The 18083-nt window shown below is 50.0% G+C and overlaps 5 protein-coding genes across 7 annotated transcripts; 2 read left to right on the top strand and 3 right to left on the bottom strand.

The window, feature by feature from the left end:
• The first annotated feature begins 163 nt into the window (after window positions 1-163).
• On the top strand, window positions 164-3129 carry LOC126325941 (spermatogenesis-associated protein 13-like). 2 transcript variants are annotated; one of them, XM_049995442.1, is made up of 2 exons: window positions 164-660; window positions 1004-3129. In XM_049995442.1, the coding sequence occupies exons 1-2, from the start codon at window positions 429-431 to the stop codon at window positions 2716-2718; spliced, it is 1947 nt and encodes a 648-aa protein (XP_049851399.1). In that variant the 5' UTR covers window positions 164-428; the 3' UTR covers window positions 2719-3129. The 2 variants fall into 2 exon arrangements, with proteins under 2 accessions (XP_049851399.1, XP_049851400.1); XM_049995443.1 differs by lacking the exon at window positions 164-660 and adding an exon at window positions 702-759 and having other exon boundaries at window positions 1004-2817.
• A 4-nt stretch (window positions 3130-3133) lies between these two features.
• On the bottom strand, window positions 3134-5829 carry LOC126325906 (putative ankyrin repeat protein RF_0381). The gene is made up of 2 exons (XM_049995394.1): window positions 5689-5829; window positions 3134-5563 (listed from the first exon to the last, which is right to left on the bottom strand). The coding sequence occupies exons 1-2, from the start codon at window positions 5827-5829 to the stop codon at window positions 3134-3136; spliced, it is 2571 nt and encodes an 856-aa protein (XP_049851351.1).
• LOC126325942 (DENN domain-containing protein 2C-like) lies at window positions 5829-8071 on the bottom strand. Of its 2 annotated transcripts, none has more exons than XM_049995444.1 (3): window positions 7952-8065; window positions 7413-7644; window positions 5829-7350 (listed from the first exon to the last, which is right to left on the bottom strand). In XM_049995444.1, the coding sequence occupies exons 1-3, from the start codon at window positions 8010-8012 to the stop codon at window positions 5862-5864; spliced, it is 1782 nt and encodes a 593-aa protein (XP_049851401.1). In that variant the 5' UTR covers window positions 8013-8065; the 3' UTR covers window positions 5829-5861. The 2 variants fall into 2 exon arrangements, with proteins under 2 accessions (XP_049851401.1, XP_049851402.1); XM_049995445.1 differs by having other exon boundaries at window positions 5859-7350; window positions 7413-7846; window positions 7952-8071.
• A 343-nt stretch (window positions 8072-8414) lies between these two features.
• On the top strand, window positions 8415-11237 carry LOC126325940 (cysteine--tRNA ligase, cytoplasmic-like). The gene is made up of 2 exons (XM_049995441.1): window positions 8415-8613; window positions 8676-11237. Exons 1-2 carry the CDS (start codon window positions 8547-8549, stop codon window positions 10994-10996), a joined length of 2388 nt encoding a protein of 795 aa, XP_049851398.1. The 5' UTR covers window positions 8415-8546; the 3' UTR covers window positions 10997-11237.
• A 48-nt stretch (window positions 11238-11285) lies between these two features.
• On the bottom strand, window positions 11286-14715 carry LOC126325943 (pre-mRNA-splicing factor syf1 homolog). The gene is made up of 2 exons (XM_049995447.1): window positions 14658-14715; window positions 11286-14486 (listed from the first exon to the last, which is right to left on the bottom strand). The coding sequence occupies exons 1-2, from the start codon at window positions 14676-14678 to the stop codon at window positions 11565-11567; spliced, it is 2943 nt and encodes a 980-aa protein (XP_049851404.1). The 5' UTR covers window positions 14679-14715; the 3' UTR covers window positions 11286-11564.
• Between the last annotated feature and the right edge of the window lie 3368 nt (window positions 14716-18083).

Below are 18083 nucleotides of genomic sequence, written 5' to 3' on the forward strand. Positions count from 1 at the left end.
AGGTCCTCCGTGTTATTATCTGCACAGCCTTCTTTTCTCAATGGCCTCGGTTCAAGTTTAAACTTTGTGAGTGCATTGGTAACTTCGTTTTTTACATTGTCCGAGCTGTCATGTTTTTTCTTGACGCACCTTGATTTGTGATTTTGCGCGCTTTTTGTAAAACAATTGCTCACTATAACTTTGATTTCTCACGCACCCTCAAGCTAGAGTTCTGTTGACTCTGTCCCCCTGGGATTTCTAGTATTGTTCTACTCGAACTGGTCATCTATTTCTAGCTGGGTTAACGTGTTAGTTTGTATTGGGCTTCCTTTGCTCCTACCATAGCAGCGCTAGACCTTAATGTTCTCTATATCTCATTAAATTCGACAAAACACAAGACGTCCGATCCCTATAAGAATAACAGCACGTAAAGTTCTACTCTCTGATATATGAATGCCAGTTTGACCCCTCTCGAAGGCCTAGATAACAATACCTCATGCGACACGGCTCGAAGACTTTCTTCACCTGAACTCGACAACACAGCGGTGTCAAAAGCGAGGGGCGAGGGACTCTGTGGGTTTGACGAAGACTATTGGTCTGTCGGTTCTAGGGCAAAGAAGGTAGTGAAATTGCAGGCATATTTCCGCCGACTGCTTGCATGCCACCATTACCTCTTAATTTGTACGTCACACAGCTTGTGCCGGCTACCTCCAGTAGAATGGGCGATACGGAAATGAGGTTTGCGCACGGTTTTGGGACAAATGCGATCTCCGTGTGAAGGTGCGACGTGACGCAGAGTTTTCGTCACTTTGTACCTGAGTGCGAAAGGGGCGGGTTCGCGGCGGAGAAAGGGGTTCCTTTCGGAGGTCTTCACGGTGATATACGTAGAAAAAGGATATGTCGAAGGCGGCCCCGCATTTACTGTACCGTTTTTTTTGGCGTGTGGACACAATGGGGCCATTAGCTGCTTTTTCCTCTATGTATGCATGCGAAACAATTTTTGACATATGAATTTTTATTCCAGCCAAGCTCCAACAAAAGAGGGCGTGTGTTTTTGCAGAAATTTGGCACTCCGAGACGACTTATTTGGAGGGGCTGATGTGCTTGCTGCAGTTTTTCTACTATCCACTGATTAAGCAGTCAACTCAGCCGAACCGCGTTGCGACGTTTGAGCAGACCAATTTTTTGTTCGGGAACTTGATGGAGCTGATCGGGGCGTCCAAGTCGATGGTGTCTCAGTTCGCGCGCGCGTTGTCCGGCTTCAATTCGTCGACTAGGGTCGGGCACATCTTCATAGACAACTACGACATTTTGGTCAAGACGTTTACGGCTTACGTGGATACGTTCGAGGAGGCCAATAATCTTTTTCAGACGTTGAGGAAAAACGACAATTTCAAATCTTGGTTGCAGAATATCGAGTACAAACAGTGCGACTTGAGTTTTGAATCGTACTTGGTCATGCCTATCCAGCGCGTGACGAGGTATGTCATGTTGGTGAAGGAGCTCGTTCGCCAGACTTGGGTGGATCACAATGACTACGACACGTTGGTGCAGGCGTTGGGGGCGTTGGAGATGATGGCGAGACATGTAAATGAACACAAACAAAAGCTGATTAACGAGCACAAGGTCAAGTCGACGTTGGATCACATTGTAGGACTGCCTCCTCTGGAGAGCAACGTGGACCGTTTATACATCACGGAGGGTGCTGTGACAGACTTGCAAAACGACATTCCGGTGATGCATTACATTTTCTTGTTCAGCGACGTGATGATTTGGACTCAGCTCGTTAACAAAAAAAAGTTCGTTTTTCGAAAGCTGAATTGGCTGAAGGAGACGACGGCTGAGAGTGGCGTGATGACGAGCTTCTCTATCACTACGAAGGACTGGTCCACGACCGTGTTTACGAAGACCAAGGAAGAGCAAAATAAGTGGCTAGCTTACTTAGAAAATGACAACTTCATTCCACCTTCTCAGGCGCCCAAGCTAAGGCGTCCGGACATCGTCTTTTTGGACAAGGGTTGCATGAATCACGAAAAGCCCAAGAGCATCGCTCGAAGAAAGGCTGAGGTAGGACTTGCTAAGACACTGAAGAATACCAGCTTAAATCCCCCAAGCCGCGTTTCTCCGTCTGAACAAAATCACGAGAAATCGTTCGTTCTCAGCGCGATCAACCTATTCGAGGGCAGCTTGAAATTGAACGCGTCTTATTCCGAGACCCAGTCGTCGACCGAGACGAAGGAGCATCGCCGAGTTCCGAAAAACAATCCGCACACAGGAGGGTATTCTACCCTGAACTTCGAGCAGCTGTTCTCGAGTTCCTCCGACAAGCGCTCGCAACACAAGAAGAAGAAAGAAAAAAAGCGCTCCAAGCAAGAAAAAAAACCGATTTTGCCCGGGGATCTTTTATCTGAACTCAGGCATGCGAACGCGCTCGAGGGAGAAGAGAAGCAAAGATATTTGCGTAAGCTAACTGAGGAAAAGGACCTTCCGCCGAAAATCGGGTCGTCGAGTACCCAGGAATTGACAAGAGACGCCGTTGATAAAGGGGTATCTAGTCCGACCTTAAAGACGTCAAAGAACGGCGTTGTGTATAACACCATCAACCTAACACAGGTGCAGTCCAAGAGGCCTCAATCGGATAGGTCCAAGAAGGATGGAGGGAGTGGGAGCTTGAGGGGCTTTCTGAGGTCGCACAAAAAAGACAAGGGGGTGGTTTTGGATAAGCCAGAGACAGGGTGAAAAGCTGCGAGAACATGTAAAAAGGCTCTTCGCCAGAGGGGAAAAAAAAACGAAGCAACCCATAATATTTTTTTTTTAGATTGAGACAACTATTTAAGCGAAGACGAGACTGTTCTCATCATGGTAGCAACGCTGGCAGTGGGGGAAGCGTGCCTTTTTCGAAGCGTTCGCCCCTCATCGCGGGGGCGGTCGCGTTGTGTGTTCTGGGGAGTATTTCGCGTATTTCCTCGAACATGCGCGTGAGGTTCTAGACGACTTCCCGTCAGCTCACGTCACGTTCCTACCTATACAGACCCGACGTTTTTGCAGTTTCGAATTTTTTTAATGTTCGTAGTGTAGGAGCGGATGTCGGCACTGATATTCCTAACGCTCAACCGAGTGGCTCTTGCTACGATGAAGAGTGGGCCAAAACTTGTTAGTGACAATTTTTTTTTTTTTTTTCTTGGAGTTCAAGCCAGGTGAACACGTTCATGTTTTGCACAGCGCCTAGTTCGAGCAGCTTTTGGATCATTTCTTGGTTGCCGCCATCGGAGGCTATTTTTAGGGGGGTGACGCCGGAGTTGGTCATCGCGTTGACGTCTGCGCCGAGGCGCGAGAGCTTTTCTGCCCAGGAGACGTCGTTCAGAGAGGCGACGAAGTGGATGGGCGAGTACCCGTCGGAGGTTTTGGCGTGTGGATCTGCGCCGAGTTGTAGGAGGGTGTTGGCGAGGGGGAGCAGGCCTTCTTCGAGGGCGTAGTGGAGGGGCGTGATGTGGTCGTTGGTGGCCGCATTAACGTTCGCGCCGAGTTGCAGGAGTGTATCGACTAGGGGTAGTTGGCGAGTTTGAATGGCGATCATGAGAGGGGTGAGGTTGGAGGAGTCGGCGGCGTTGACGTTGGATCCCCACTGGATAAGTTGGTTGGCCATGTCGGATTTTGAGGCGGACAGGGCCAACATTAGCGCGCTGGATCCGTCTTGATTGACGCGGTGAAGGCTGGCGCCGCACTGGAGCAAGAATCGAGCGCAGTCTATGTGTCCGTTCTGGGAGGCCAGTAAAAATGGAGTCCAGCCTTCTTCATTGGAAACGTCTACGGCGGCTTTGTGTTTTTCGACCAGGAGCTTGCAGATGTCCAGGCAGCCTTCCAGACTTGCGAGGTGAAGCGGGGTGTTGGAGGAGTCGTCTGCGGGTTGAGACAAGGCGCCGGAAAGAAGAAGAAGCGAAGCTACATTTTTGTGTTTTCCTTTGACAGCTACGTGGAGCGGGGTTAGTCCGTGCACGTTCGGTCTGTTCACATCCACACGGTAGTCAATGAGGCACGAGACGACATCCAAGTGCCCTTGTTCCGAAGCTAGAAAGAGCGCGGTCTCTCCTGAGTTAGTAGGAAGGTCGATCCACTCTATTTTGCGCTCCGAAGCGAGTTTCAGTAACAACTTCGAGAGCGCGAGGTCGCCCAATTCCGCGGAGATGTGCAGACACGTCGCGCCTTCCTGGTCTGTCAGGGAGAGATTGGCGTGGCTTCGCAGCAGCAGGGCAACCACTTCCGGACTCGCGCGGTTGGCGACCGCTATGTGAAGCGCCGTGACTCCAGAATCGTCGCACTCGTTGACGCTTGCGCCGTGATCCAGCAAGAGAGAACAGCAGGGGGCGCTCGATCTGGCCGAGGCTATATGGAGCGGCGTCATTCGAGAACTATTGTACCGACGAACAAGTTCGGGATTGACCTCGAGAAAGTGGCGCACACAGTCTTCCCCTTCGAAATAGCAGCTTATGTGGAGCGGAGATTCCGAGGACTGCGTGGCGGCATTGTACCGGTCGCAAAGCAGAGCCAGACATTCGACATGCCGTCGGTCGATGGCGGACTTGAAGTCGGTACAACAGGTACAATCTAAATTTGACAGGTGTTCGAGAGAAAATTCTGGAGCGAAGTCGCGCGGTCGCAAAGAAGATCCAAGACTTGGCACCAACTCGAAGTTGGGCGAACCCTCGGTAGAGGGGGCTGTGGAACTGCTCTTCTGTAAACTGGCGGCTTGACTCGGGTGAGAACAGCCGACTTTCTCTCGGCTCGGCGGATCGCGGCGCATTCCAAAACTTTTTTTCGCGTCTAGACGTTTGCACAACAACCGCTCTTCTGAGGCCAAATCCCTCGCGCCAAATTCGCCGGCCTTCGCCCCCGGCATAAAGGGCTCCAGCGCGCAATCCTCCGGCACCGTCCTCTCGTCAGAATTTCCGGCGCGCTCTAGAACGGCCCTGATGGGGACAGAATTCTCCGAAATGTCAGAATTTTTGGAATCGGCGACGCGGACGTTCGCAAAATAGGTCCCGTCTTTTTTTTTGAATAGCTGGTCAAACGCCTCATGGTCCAATCCAACCGGCAGGTGCGACGGATTGGGCAGGTAGACGACCTGGCTCGGCTCGTCACTTTGCGCATCGTCTAAGCTCGCGGCGAGGCCGCGCTGAGCTCTTTCGTCCAGCATCCGCGCCACGTCGACCACCGCATCCTCCGAAGCGGGGCGGTCCGACGCCAGTGACAGCTCGAGCAGGCGGTCGATGCCTGAAGAACTCAGCTCGGATGCGCGAGGAAAAGCTCGCTTCTGGGCGGTCAGGGACCCCGTGATATCCCTCAGCAGATCCAAGCTGTCCAGGCTCGATACCAGCCTTCTGAGACCGCAAACGACGTTCCCACGACCCGCTGCGCCACTCAGGTATTCCGACTGAACCTCAGGATAGGACAGGCTCTTTTCGATGTAATTTCTCAGTATGTCGGGAATTTTTTGTCCGTCCTTCAGGTGTTTTTCAAATTTTTTGCCGAGCTGCGTCAGGCGACCGCCGCCGGTCCGAAAGTCGCCGGCCAGTTCGTCCTCGAGCTGCAGCAGGATTTTGTGGACGCGCCGGTTTTTCCGGAGTTTGAGTTTTCGCTTTTGCTGGGGGGACGGGGTCAGTTCCGCGCGCGGAGGTGGCTCCGGGGAGAAAGGGACTCGGGGCGGCGTACGCGAGAGGCGAGTGGGACGCGCGACGCGTGGTACGCGCGAACGCCGGAAAGCGGGGGCAGGCGCGCGTCTTCCGAGCGAGGGAGCACCCGAAAAAGAGGAGGAGGGACGAGGTTTGAGGCGGCGAGAAAAGACCGTATCATTTAAAAAACGGGATAAAATGATGCTTTTTTAACTAATAAGACAGGGAACCGTTAGAAAAATTCGCGTTTTTGTCAGAATTTGTTGTACCGTCGTTTGTGTTGTAATAGATGTTCGGCAAAGAAGTTGAGCTGCCCAAGACAAATTCGGAGACGGGGCTGATGGAGGTGGTGAACGAGTGGTAGTAGGAGTTGCCGCTTTCGGTGTAGGTAAGGTAGTCAAGGGAGTTTTGGAAGTTTGAGTTCGGGCGAAACAATTCCGACTGCTTTGAGTTAGCGGTGGAGGAGGGGTCCTGAGAGTCAGACTGGTAGGAGTCCGAGGGGATTGTGGAGTAGGTTGGTTCGGGAGAAGTTTTTTTTTTTTTTGGGTTGAGCACCAAACTAGCGGGAAGCTCGTTTTGGCGTTGAAGGATGAATTGAATTTTGGAGGTCAAGCCGCCGAACAGGCTCTTTTTTTTGTGCTTAGGTACGGCGGGGGGGGGGGAGGTTTGTTCTACCTCTTCGATTTTTTGTTTTAGCTGGGAGCGTGTGTTTCGGAGCAGCGCACAGCTGTACAGGATGCCTTTTTTGGCCCAAAGTTCGCGCTCTTGCAAGAAGCTCAAGAAAAGTTGCGTTTGCTTGAAATAGCTCATAAAATTTTTGATTTCGGAGGACTTGTACCGGATGAACCTGTCGTAGTTGAACGCCCAGTCGAAGTTGTTGGGCTCCCCAGAGAACAGGTCGATCCACTCCGGAGTGTTGATTTTGTTTCTGCCGGTCATGTGACCGTTTTCGTCCAGGCGCTCGAAGTATTTGTGGTAATGTTTAAAAATAGACACAAAAAATCGCAGGAAGCAGCGAGCGACGGAGATGGAGAAGAGCGCGTGTCTCCTGCCGCTGCGAATCACGAGGTTCAAATTTCTCACGAGCGAATCGGATATGGCGGTGGGCAGGAAGTCCGGCTGCGCCGAGGGAGGCCGCAGTATTTCCACGTTGTCCAGGTCGATCAGCAACACGTCCTCCTCCAGGAGGGAATAATCCAGTTCCGGCAGCGAGCTGGACAAAATGCCGATCAGGTACGGAATCGGCGCGTTCAAAATTTCGAGCATGCTGTGCGGCAAAATGGGAATGTAGACGTACTTCCACGTGAACGGGTATGCCAAGTTGAACATGGCGGCGAGGCAGCCGGAGAGCTTCTCGAGATCGCCTGACACCAAGATGACGTGTCTTTCCAACAAAATTGCTTTGAAAATCAGCATGAGGTAGTCGATGCCCATGACTCGAACTAGATCTTCGTAGGAGACGTATTCCAAGTACTCGTAATCTTCGCAGCTCCTGGTTATTCGAAAGGTCTGCGACTTTATTTCTTGGCCCTCGTCTTCCTCGCGCTCGGGCACCGAGAAAGTCTTTATCACGATCGTGTTGCCGGGATCCGGAAACGGCTGCGCCAGCACCGAATGAAGGAAATTGTACACGTTCCTGTCGCCCTCGGAGAACTTCAGTTCCACGATGTCCAACACCTGTGAAAACAGGCTGAACGACACGCTGCATCGCCGAACGCCGCAAGGTTAGAAAAGCCCTAAGTTCAATTTTTTTTTGTAGCATACCAATAACTTGACAAACAATAGCACTCAGGCCTTTCGGTATGATTTTTATACCAATACCTCCTGCAGTAGACCTGCTGCCTCGATCCATCCTCCATAGTTAGCACGAACGAAAACGTTTCGTAGTAATCGCGTTCGGGGACCTTGATGACCGGCTCTGGATAGCAAAATTTCGGAATCACCGCGGCGCTCCGCAACGAGGCTTCCTCTGGAAATCGAAAGAGAATTGTCGTCTCTAGACGGCCAGGAGGTGAGAAAGAAAACGTTCGTTCGGGGTGAGAGAGAAACGAGCCCTCGACGCTGGCTCGGCGAAACGAGACTACAGAGGACAGACACGCACGTGCACACGAGGGCTACTGGACAAGCCATTTGGCAACACAGAACACGACGCGCATGTTATACATGTCAAACAAAATTCGCCAGAACGACCGATCGTGCTATGCAAGAAAAACGCGATCAGTCGACGAGGCAAGAATTTAAGTTGGCACATTTTGAAAGCGCTCAAATTGTACCCCCCCTAAAAGTTAGGCGATAGCTCCTACCATTTGACTCGAGTAGCGAAACCCTCAAGAAACATTCGAACAATTCCTGTTCCTGTACCATAGGTGCCTTGCTGCTGCGTACACGCAGCCAGCTTATTGAAGCACAGTAGACGTGTGAAATGGCTGAGGGGGTGATTTTTTTGGCATAAATGTGTATACAAAAAAAAAGGCAAGCCGTGTCGCAGGCGTCTCGTTTGGTGGACGAAGTAGGGCTTTCGGAGGTGCTGAAGAGCTCAAGGGGGAACAGTGAAAAAGTCACACGCGTGCAGAGCGTCCAGGGAGCTCGAAGCTGTCGGGGCGCGGAGCGCGGGTGGAACGCTCAACGAGTTTTTGCCGTCTCGAGACCAGGAGGAGGTTGAGGTGGAGGCATTTTCGAGGCGGTGTTCGTTTGGAAGAACGAGCTATGAAAAAATGTGCGGGTGTGTCGCACGCACGCATTTACGATTGCCGTGAACAATTTGGCAGAATTTTCTCGCTGGGCACTGGGAGAGAGCGATTTGAGCCTTGAGCTGGCGCGTTAGTCGTGAACTTGTGGACCGGTCGCATCCAAAGGCAGAGAGGGAGTTTCGCAGGTTCGTGTAGATTGCTGACGAAAATGGAAAATGAATTGAAGGAGTCGCAGACGCGGGATTGGTTCCCGCCACAAGGCGAGTACAGAACAGGTAGGTAAGACGGAGGGCGCGGGCGAGGGCGTTCGGCTGACGCAGTTTCTATTTTTTGTCAGGGTTGCGCGTGTACAACAGCTTGACAAGGAAGAAAGACGAGTTCGTCCCGACGAAGGGGAAGCAGGTGAAGTGGTACGTGTGCGGCCCGACCGTGTACGATTCGGCGCACTTGGGCCACGCGAGAACCTACTTGGGGCTCGACATCATTAGGAGAATTTTAGAAGGATATTTCGGGTACGACATGCAGGTGTGTATGAACATTACGGACGTAGACGACAAGATCATTGCGAAGAGTCGGCGAGTGTACCTGTACGAGCAGTACGAGAGAGAGGGAAAGCGGGATGGAGATGCAGAGCTGCTGCTCGAGGCGATGAGAGGTAGAATAGAGGAGCTGAAGAAGCAGTGCGAGAGGTGCAAGGAGGACGTGAAGAGTGGCAGGCGAAACGAGAAGGAGGCGAAGCCGGAGTGGGAGTTCTACGAGGGGAGGCTGAAAAAGGTGATGGAGCTTGAAGAGAGACTGATAGAAACGAAGAAAATGGGGGCGGAGGCAGCTGAGGCGACGGACGGTTTGAGAAAAGAGGGACAAGACGTGCTGAGTGAACACCTCGACAAGTTGTACGGGCAGACGATATCTCACGTAAAGATGAAGGAGATTACGAGCAGGCACGCGAAGAAGTATGAGAGAGAGTTTATGAGAGACATGGAGTCGTTAGGCGTGAAAAGACCAGACGTTTTAACTCGCGTTTCTGAATACATGGATGAAATTATAGAAATGTGTTTGCGATTGATAGAAAAGGGTTTTGCATATGAGAGCGGAGGAAGCGTGTATTTCGACATTGCGGCTTACGAGTCGTCTCCGAGCCATGTGTATGCGAAGTTGATGCCGAGCGCGGTGGGAAATGACAGGTTGCTGGAGGAGGGAGAAGGGATGCTGGGATCGACCGGGAAAAAGAAGTCGACCAGGGATTTTGCTTTGTGGAAGAAGGCGAAGCCGGGCGAGCCTGGCTGGGAAAGTCCGTGGGGTCTGGGTCGTCCGGGGTGGCACATAGAATGCTCCGCCATGGCCAGCAAAATTTTAGGAGGTGTTTTGGACATTCATGCGGGAGGAGTGGATCTGATGTTTCCTCATCATGACAACGAGCTGGCTCAGAGCGAGGCCTATCACGGTCACGGGCAGTGGGTAAACTACTTTTTGCATGCTGGGCACCTTCATATTGACAACTTGAAGATGAGCAAGTCCTTGAAGAACTTCATTACGATAGAGGAGGTCTTATCGCAATATCCGGCAAGGCAGCTCCGAATGCTGTTTTTGATACAGCCATGGGATCATCCGATGAATTACCAAAGAGATGATCCAATGCGAGAGGTCAGGACGATCGAGAAGACGTTGAGGGAATTTTTCATGAAAGTTGAAGCCGTGGTAGATGTATGGGACTCGAACGAAGTGCAGCAAACATTGAACGACGAACCGGAGAAGGCTGGAATTCCGGAATTCTGGACATCCCGCGATTGGGAACTTAATCAAGCGATTTTAACTGCTCAAGAACTCGTTCACGCGTCTCTCTGCAACAACTTTGATACGCCGTCCGTTCTCCGTCACCTGCTGCATCTCATCAGTCAATGCAATATCTACCTGGAACAAAACGCTCAAAAGAAGGCCCTTTTGCTGACCAAGGCGGCGTCCTACGTCGTTCGTATTTTCTCTGTTCTTGGGATTGCGTTGGACCCGGGGAGTCTTGGTCGGGAGTCTGAACCTCAGCAACACGTCATCTCAAAGAAGCAACAGGAATCGATTGCTCGCCCCTATGTCGCCGCACTGGTCCAATTCCGAAAAAAAATTCGAAGTTTCGTTTTCGACCCTTCCTTCTCGTCCGTGGATCACGCTGCTCTGCGACGCAGCCTTCTCTCCATAACGGATGAGCTGCGCGACACCGTCATGCCGGAACTCAACGTAGAAATCGTCGACGACAAGGACTTTGACTTTTTTTTTGTGAGCAAGGAACAAGCACAAAATGAGCGTCAGTTAAAACAGCTCGAATCGCAATGTCTCAAGCTTTCTTCGCAGCTGTCCAAGCAGAAAAAGGAACTGGAAAAGCTCACCGAAATTTCCAAGCCGCTTTCCGAATGGTTCCAAGAGAAATATGGCCTGGCCATCGAAGAGCAAGGCAGCACATACAAATTACTTCAACCAGAGCTCGTCGACAAACTTTCTAAGAGCAAAAAAAAAGAAATGGACAAACTCGCCAAAAAGCACCAAGAAGCACATCAACGCTACTTAGAAAAATCGAGCGTAGAAGGGGATTTGCTGCAGAACCTTAGAGACTCGGTAGAAGCGCTCACTAAGCAACTAAACGACATCAGCACAAAAAAAGCACTTTGAACCAAGAACTGAAGGTTATTGCAACGCGCTGCCGGTGTCCTGTACTCAGTCAAATACACGACGCACTTGGTTACATTGCATAATAGCTAATTCGGCACCCATTTGAACACCATCAACATCTCATCGCGCAAATGATCAATTGGCATTCAGCTATAGAATGAAAATGACATCATGTCGCGGAAACAAAAAAATTGTCAAAAAAACTGACTAATGGACCAACACCACTCCGCGTGCCTCTAAATTCATTTTTTTTCCTTTGTATACATACACATATATATATATATATATAATTTGTGTACATATATGTATATATATATTTGGCTCGGAGCAGGGCAGCCATCATGTAATCTTCTCCCATGTTTTTTCCTTTAGTCAAGCAATCGTTTGATTGCGCTGCCATAAGAGCTGCTTGGCATCTTCGATTTTTTTCTGAAGTCTCTGACGAATTATCAAAACATGCCTGGCGTTGTCTTGCCCGCGGTGTGCCATGCCCAATGCGCGTTTTTGCCTCGTGCTCTCAACTTTCTTGGAACTTTATTAACAGCTCGTTCGTTTCTTGCCATACACTCTATCTTTTTCTCTTTCTGAGTCTCTCTTTTGCGCCCTCAACCTTCTCATCAGGAGGTGCTAGCCCACCATAAACAGCTGCGGGAACGGCCGCCTGCTCGATGAGGAATTCACTCGTAGTGCTGGGATTAGACACATGCGCGGAAACGTCTCGCTCTTCGCTGGTCAGTTGCTCGGCGTGAGCGGCCGGAAGCACGAGCGATTCGGCGTCGTCCATATCTAAGGTGATCTCTTCAGCATTCAGAGAGATATTGGCTGACTGAATGTCTTGAGACTCAGGAGGAGGTTCAGAAACAGAATTAGTAGAAGTGGCGCAATTGTCACCTGTTGAACTACTAACGGTGTTGTCTGCGGCGTTAAGGTTAGTGCCTTCGTTTAGCGCCTTGGCCTGTCGCAGTAACTGTTCACTGATTGCGAGGTTAATGGTATGTCCATATTGAGTCATGACGGATCGACGGATTCTCAGCATCTCTTTAAATGTGTCGGTATTGCCGTGGGTTTCTTCAAACTCTTTCCAAATCTGCCAATATTCAGTATCGGCTCTGGGATCGCAGAACTGAGCGCAGTGCATATAAATGGCCCGCGCTCGATTCAGCTCGCCCAGGCGGCGTTCCAGGGAGGCGTAGCGCAAACAGTAAGATCGAATGTCCTTGTCTGGAAATGTCTGGATGGCCATCTCGAAAATCTGTCTCACCCTCGCAATACCGAAAAATTGGGCCGCTTTTTTCAAAAAAATGTTCATTATCGAGCTTTTTTGAGAATCGGGTACGACTCGAATCGCCCGCTCGTAAGCGTACATAGTGTGGCGCGCCATCCCATATTCCTCCTCAAATTCTGCGTACATCAAGTACAGCGGCTTTGCATATTGCGGCGGCACATCTTGAATCGCTTGTTCACACACGCGAGACAGATGTTCCAAATACTGCCCGCGATTGCGTGCTATGAATTGCGACAAATAAGTCACCCACAAATCGAAAGCATGGGGAAACGGGAAGATATCCACGCCGCGCTCATACACCTTGTAGCTGTCTTCGAAGCAACAGTGTTCTTGTAGCCACTGAGCGTAGTTCAAAATTGTCAAGGGCGTCGCAATTCCTAGTTCTAATATTTTATCGTACACCGCTCGTGTTGACTCGAACGTTCCGTAGGATTCTTCGATGTCTGCATACAGATTCCAGAGGTTGATTTGGAGAAACAGGAGCCGCTTCGGAGAAAGCTCGACGTCAGAGAAGGACTCATCGCGCAACTGCTCTTTGTGCGACGAAAGTGTTGTACGGGATTTTCTCGACTGGCCTCCCTTTTTCTTGTCTCTGAGTTGCTTTATAATCATTTTGTGGTCAGGAGGGATGGCCGTTGCGCGCTGTATAAGCTCGCGAACGCGAGAGGTGTCCATTTGTTCATCTGGCGATTGCTGGTCAAGAAGCAACAATTCGAACTCCAGGTAGTCAACCCAAACCATTTCCAAGTGTTCGACCGACTTAAACGAGGCCTGGACGGCCTTTTCGTAAACCTTTCGAGCGCTATCAACTTGGCCGTGGTTGGCCCAGAAGCGAGCGAATCGAGTCCACAGAGTGTACGGCTTTCCGGTTGCCTGCAGGGGATCTAGAGTCGTCAGAGCACGCGTGAATTCGGCTACTTGTTTTTTTGGGTCATCGTGGTACAGGGAAACGCGTCGGTGCCATTCCATCGTGTTATGGCAGTTTTGTCGGAGAAGGACGTCCGAAAGCAAAAAAGGTTGGCGAGAAAGAAGATCCTCATAGCGAGCGAGGTGCAAAACAAAGTCGTCCGAGTTGAGCAAAGAAGATGCGGAAGGAGGAAGAGAGAGCGTGACGTCTGCATCCGTTGTTTTGGGTAGCCCTTGCTTGGAATGGTTTTCGTCGTCCAGATCCATTTGATTAGACGTCGATTTTTCTTCATTGGCCCTTGTACTTTCTTTTGCTGATTCCGCATCACTTGGTTGACTCGTCTCTTCCTCAGTGACGTTGTTCGCCAAACCCTCTTGTCCGGGCTTTACTTCCTCTGCCAGAACAGACTTCAACTTAAGCGATATCAACTTGTATTCAAATTCCGTGTATGCATCCCATACGATGGCAAAGTCCCTCATTGTCGAAATAGAACGCAGTGCTTCCCAGAAGATGCTGTAGGCCCTTGCGAACTCTCCCAGACCTATGTAGTATCCCAAGAGCAGGACCCACAGCCTGCCTACCTCGTGTTTGAATTTCTTGCATGCGGAATACATGATCGATTCTACCGGAACGGTTATTCTGTCTGGGTTTTGGCTTGCCACTTTGCAGAGTTTCATCCAAAGATCGTACTTCGTCTGCTTTTGTCGGGAGACGTAATGTTCGTCGTTTATCAGGTCAATGATGTACCGAGCCGCCTCGTCCGGCTGGTCGGCGACGTCGATCAAAAAGTCAATGTACGGCTCGGCCTCATGAGGCTCAAATTTCAAGTAGCGACGATAAACGCGAATAGTCGTTTCAATTGGAATGTGTTCTTGGCGGACGAATTCGACGTAAATTTTCCAAATCCGCTCGTGTTGGCTAACCGGCAAAGCCATCAACGCCTGGTCGAACGAGCGACGAGCCAACACAACCAGCTTGCGCTTGAAAGATAAGAATGTCAAGAACATGATCCATATTCGGACCATCTTGTGCATATACGCCAATGCGCGCTCGAACACGTGAATAAGCTGATCGAAATAAGGGTGAACCACAGGAAAGTTTTCCAGGGCGGCCTCGCGCTCCGCGAGGTAATGGTACCATAGCTTGTAAGATCCTGGAACCTCGGACAACGCTCGCTCATACAGCCAAAAGCGACGATTGGGATCCGACGAGTGCAGATTTTGGATGTATCGCCACCAGGACGGTACGCTATACGGATTGCTCAAGACGTCCTCCTCGAAGGGAAGGTCCTCGTGGTCCTGAAATGAGACGAATGGAAGACGGTCAAACGATGCGGAAACTAAAAAAAATTTTTTGCAGAAAATGATGGCTCTTGGCTGGAGGAAGAATAAGACGGGTCTCAAAGTTCAGCTGATTTTGTACCGAGCACGGGAGCTCTAAATTGGGGTTGGGACAGACGGACGACGTACGGGTTGAAAATCAAAAAACATAGTGCTTCATCGCGGGGAGGAGAGAGAAAATGAGTGTGCAGAAGAGACATGTAGAGGTTTCTATTTAAAAAAAAAATTTTCGCGCTCAAAGCAGAAAAAAGAGTGTATACTGCTAGGTTTGAGATGGTCGGCGTTTCGATGGAGTCGAGATACGGGTTAGGGAAACAAATGAGTATCTTTAATTGGCGAGGACTCAAGCGCACACGGAGAGCGTCAGGTTGAATCAACGAGAGCAAAACAAGAAGAATAGTTGGCTTGCTGAAAGTCCATGGGGTCGATGAATAAGTGCTTATGCCACTCGAGGCGATGAGCGCCAATCGTGCCTAGATCTTTTTTTGAAGATGTACGGGTACATATGTGTATGATGCATGTATGGTGATTGTAGGAAAGGCAGAACAGGATCTGTTGGTTCCACCAAGTGATGCCGGAGCAGAGTAGTTGGGTGAGGTCTTCGGATTTGTGACAGAAGGCGATGTAGAAGCGTCCTAGCGAGTCGATTAGGTGGTCTGGTTTAAAGTCGGGGGGGACAGAACGAAGGGAGAGCAAGGCGTCGGTGCTATAGGGGAGTTGGTTCCAGACGTGTATGAATTCATCTAGGGTCAGGAGGAATGGAGTGACCACCACATTTAGAGAGAGGTGGTAGGGCGGGCTGAAGTAGGGTATTGGAAGGCGTTTTTTCAAGAAAAGGGAAGATGACGATGCGGATAGAGAACGAGATAGGAGAGAGTTGAGTGAGCGAGTAGACGGATTGGCATTGGATGGTGGCGGAGGGATGAACGGGTCCTTTGAAGAGGGGTTTTTGGTGGTAGTCGAAGAAATAGGGTTTGACGCTGCCGTTTGAGATTGCGTGGATGGACAATTTAGGGATTATCGACCCGGTTATGTTGGTTAGTTTGACGTAGAGCGTGCAGCGCTTGGATTTGTTGTTGGGGACGCAGAACATCGTGATTGAGAAAGGGTCTGACGGAGAGCACAAGGAGGAAATGGTGGATGGGTTCGGTTTGGCCGATGTGGGGGGGCATCTGTCGACGAACGGCCAAAAGAAAGGGAAGAAGTTACGTTCGAGCAAGACCAGGTGGCTGACGGATGAGATGCCGTGGATTTGTGGGGTGTGTTGTGTATATTTGGCGTCAGAGAACGTCGAGCGATTTTTTGGATAGTAAAAGAAGTGCTTGGAGACAAGCAGGTGTCCGTGGTACGGAATGCTGAGATAGGAGACGGGAAGAAGCGGGATGCTTTGTAGGGAGGTGCAGCCGTGGATGATGTGTTCAAATGGGATAGAGGAGATGTCTAGCGAGTAGTTGTTGCAGTATTGTAGAAGGTGTTGGTGGATTTGTTCTGATAGCGCGCATTTGGTTTTAGAGGGGACGCCGGGGTTGAATTTGGATGGGGCGATCTTGAGGAAGGATTGAACGAATTCTTGTGGAAGCTCGGCACAGGAGTACAAATGGGTAAAATAAGACAGGGCGTCTGAGGTGGGGGGCAAGCATTCGCTGTGAATGACGTAAATGCATATCAAACAAGCCATGACCAATTCGTGTTTGTTGTTATCAATGTTTTGTTCGATGCTGAGTGAGACGAGTGCGGACATTAAGATAAGCAAGAGGCAAGTGATGTCTAGGCTTGATCTTTGGCTGAGTATAATGATGGGGGAATTGGGTGCGGAGCTGGCGCAGGAAATCGAGGACATGACGTTTTGTAACGTCTTTCGGTGTTCTGCAGAGAGCGACAAGGTTTGACTTTTAAAGGTGGCGCAGAGAATGCTCAAAAATCTTTTTTCTAGAACTTCCCACAATCGGTCCACAGATTTTTGAAGGAGCTTGTGAGGCACGTTTTTCAACAAGACGTAGGAAAAGTGCAAAATGATGGGTTCGAGTAGGAACGGGTCAAGGTTTCTGTCTAGAGCGAAGAATAGGTTGTAGACAAGGGTTACGTTTGAGGGGGATAGGTTGAGCATTTGAACGAGGTAATCGATCAGCTGCAGGTACATCTGGCCGCAGAACGTGAAGGTGTATGAGGACCAGTTCAAGGAAGTTATGAGAGATTTTGCGGCGATCTGCAAAATTTTTAGCCATTTTTCGATGGAAAGCTGGAGCCATACAGACTTGTCTTGGTCCTGATCGAGGGTCGGATTTTGTTGTTGTTTTTCAGTTTTGGGGGTCTGATTTGCAAGTGAGCGATCTTCGGAGCCGGGCGGTGAATTGTCGGCTCCTAGCCGGGGGTCGAGTTTCAGAAAGAGGAAGGGTGTCAATTTAAAGTTTCCCATCATTTGATTGGAGAAGGCCTCCAACAAGATTTTCAGCAACGTCCCAAACACCAAGTCCGAAAGTGAAGCTTGGGGCTTATCGATTAGCGTTTGGATCCAGGGGTGTTCGAAGAAGGACGATAAAAAGTTGGCCAACGAGTCTAGATAATTTGCTTTTGGGAATTTTTGCCTCTTGTTGTCTCTGTTCCGAGAGTCCGCGCCTGAGGGGGCAGCACCAGATGAATGCTCGACCTGGACGGCGCTGTGCGTGGCCGGTGAAAACTCAAATATTGACGGTGGGAAACCCAGTGCCAAGAAGACGTTTTGAAAAAGTCGATAGAGAAGCGTCGGCTGCGACGTAATTATCTGACAATGGTGTCCGCAGATTTTTTTTAAGACAAGAACGGACATAGGTATGATCAGATCGAGCGGTATCATGTACAGAGAGTCTATTACAGTTAGCAGGATTCTATAATAATCCGTTGACTGAAGCCATTTACGCGATGACAGATTCAACAGAGCTTCGCAGGCCGTCACGACCCAGCAGGCCTTGAAGTGCGAGCAACAGGATAGGTTGAGAATTCCTGTCGCGGTTTCGAATATCAGGGCTTCGTCTCCGCTCGACAAAAATGGAATGAAATGTTTTTCTACGACGTTGCTTATCAATTGCTGGAAGCTGGTCAGAAAGTGAATCTGTCTGTATTGAAAATTGGTGTAAAACGATTTGATGTTGATGTAGATCATGTGAACGACGATTGGCAAAATGAAAAGATATCGGGAATTTGGTTCCACGAGTTTAATGCGCTCTAGGAGCTCCAATGTGTGCGGCGCCAGTTTGACCATTAATATGTGGATGTGTTTATTCGTGTTGAGAAAAGGAGATTGAAAGGTCTCATCGGAGGCCTGGAAGTCCACGCCGCAGTGAAGAGTCTTGAAAACGTTGCTCAGAATCTCATAGATGTGCGACGCCCCCGGTATTTTCAGTGTCTGGTACAGTTCGGACACGTTGTCCATCGGTTTGATGCACCAGTCATCCATTAGTGCCGTGCTGCGACGACCTAGGTAAAACAGATCCGAATAAACCGCATTTATTGCTTCTAAAACTACTTTGAGCACTTTGGGACTGGAATCGTTCAGCGCTCTGTCTGCAAGCAATGACC

Source organism: Schistocerca gregaria, unplaced genomic scaffold, assembly GCF_023897955.1.
Source record: "Schistocerca gregaria isolate iqSchGreg1 unplaced genomic scaffold, iqSchGreg1.2 ptg000949l, whole genome shotgun sequence".
NCBI classification, from domain to species: Eukaryota; Metazoa; Arthropoda; class Insecta; order Orthoptera; family Acrididae; genus Schistocerca; species Schistocerca gregaria.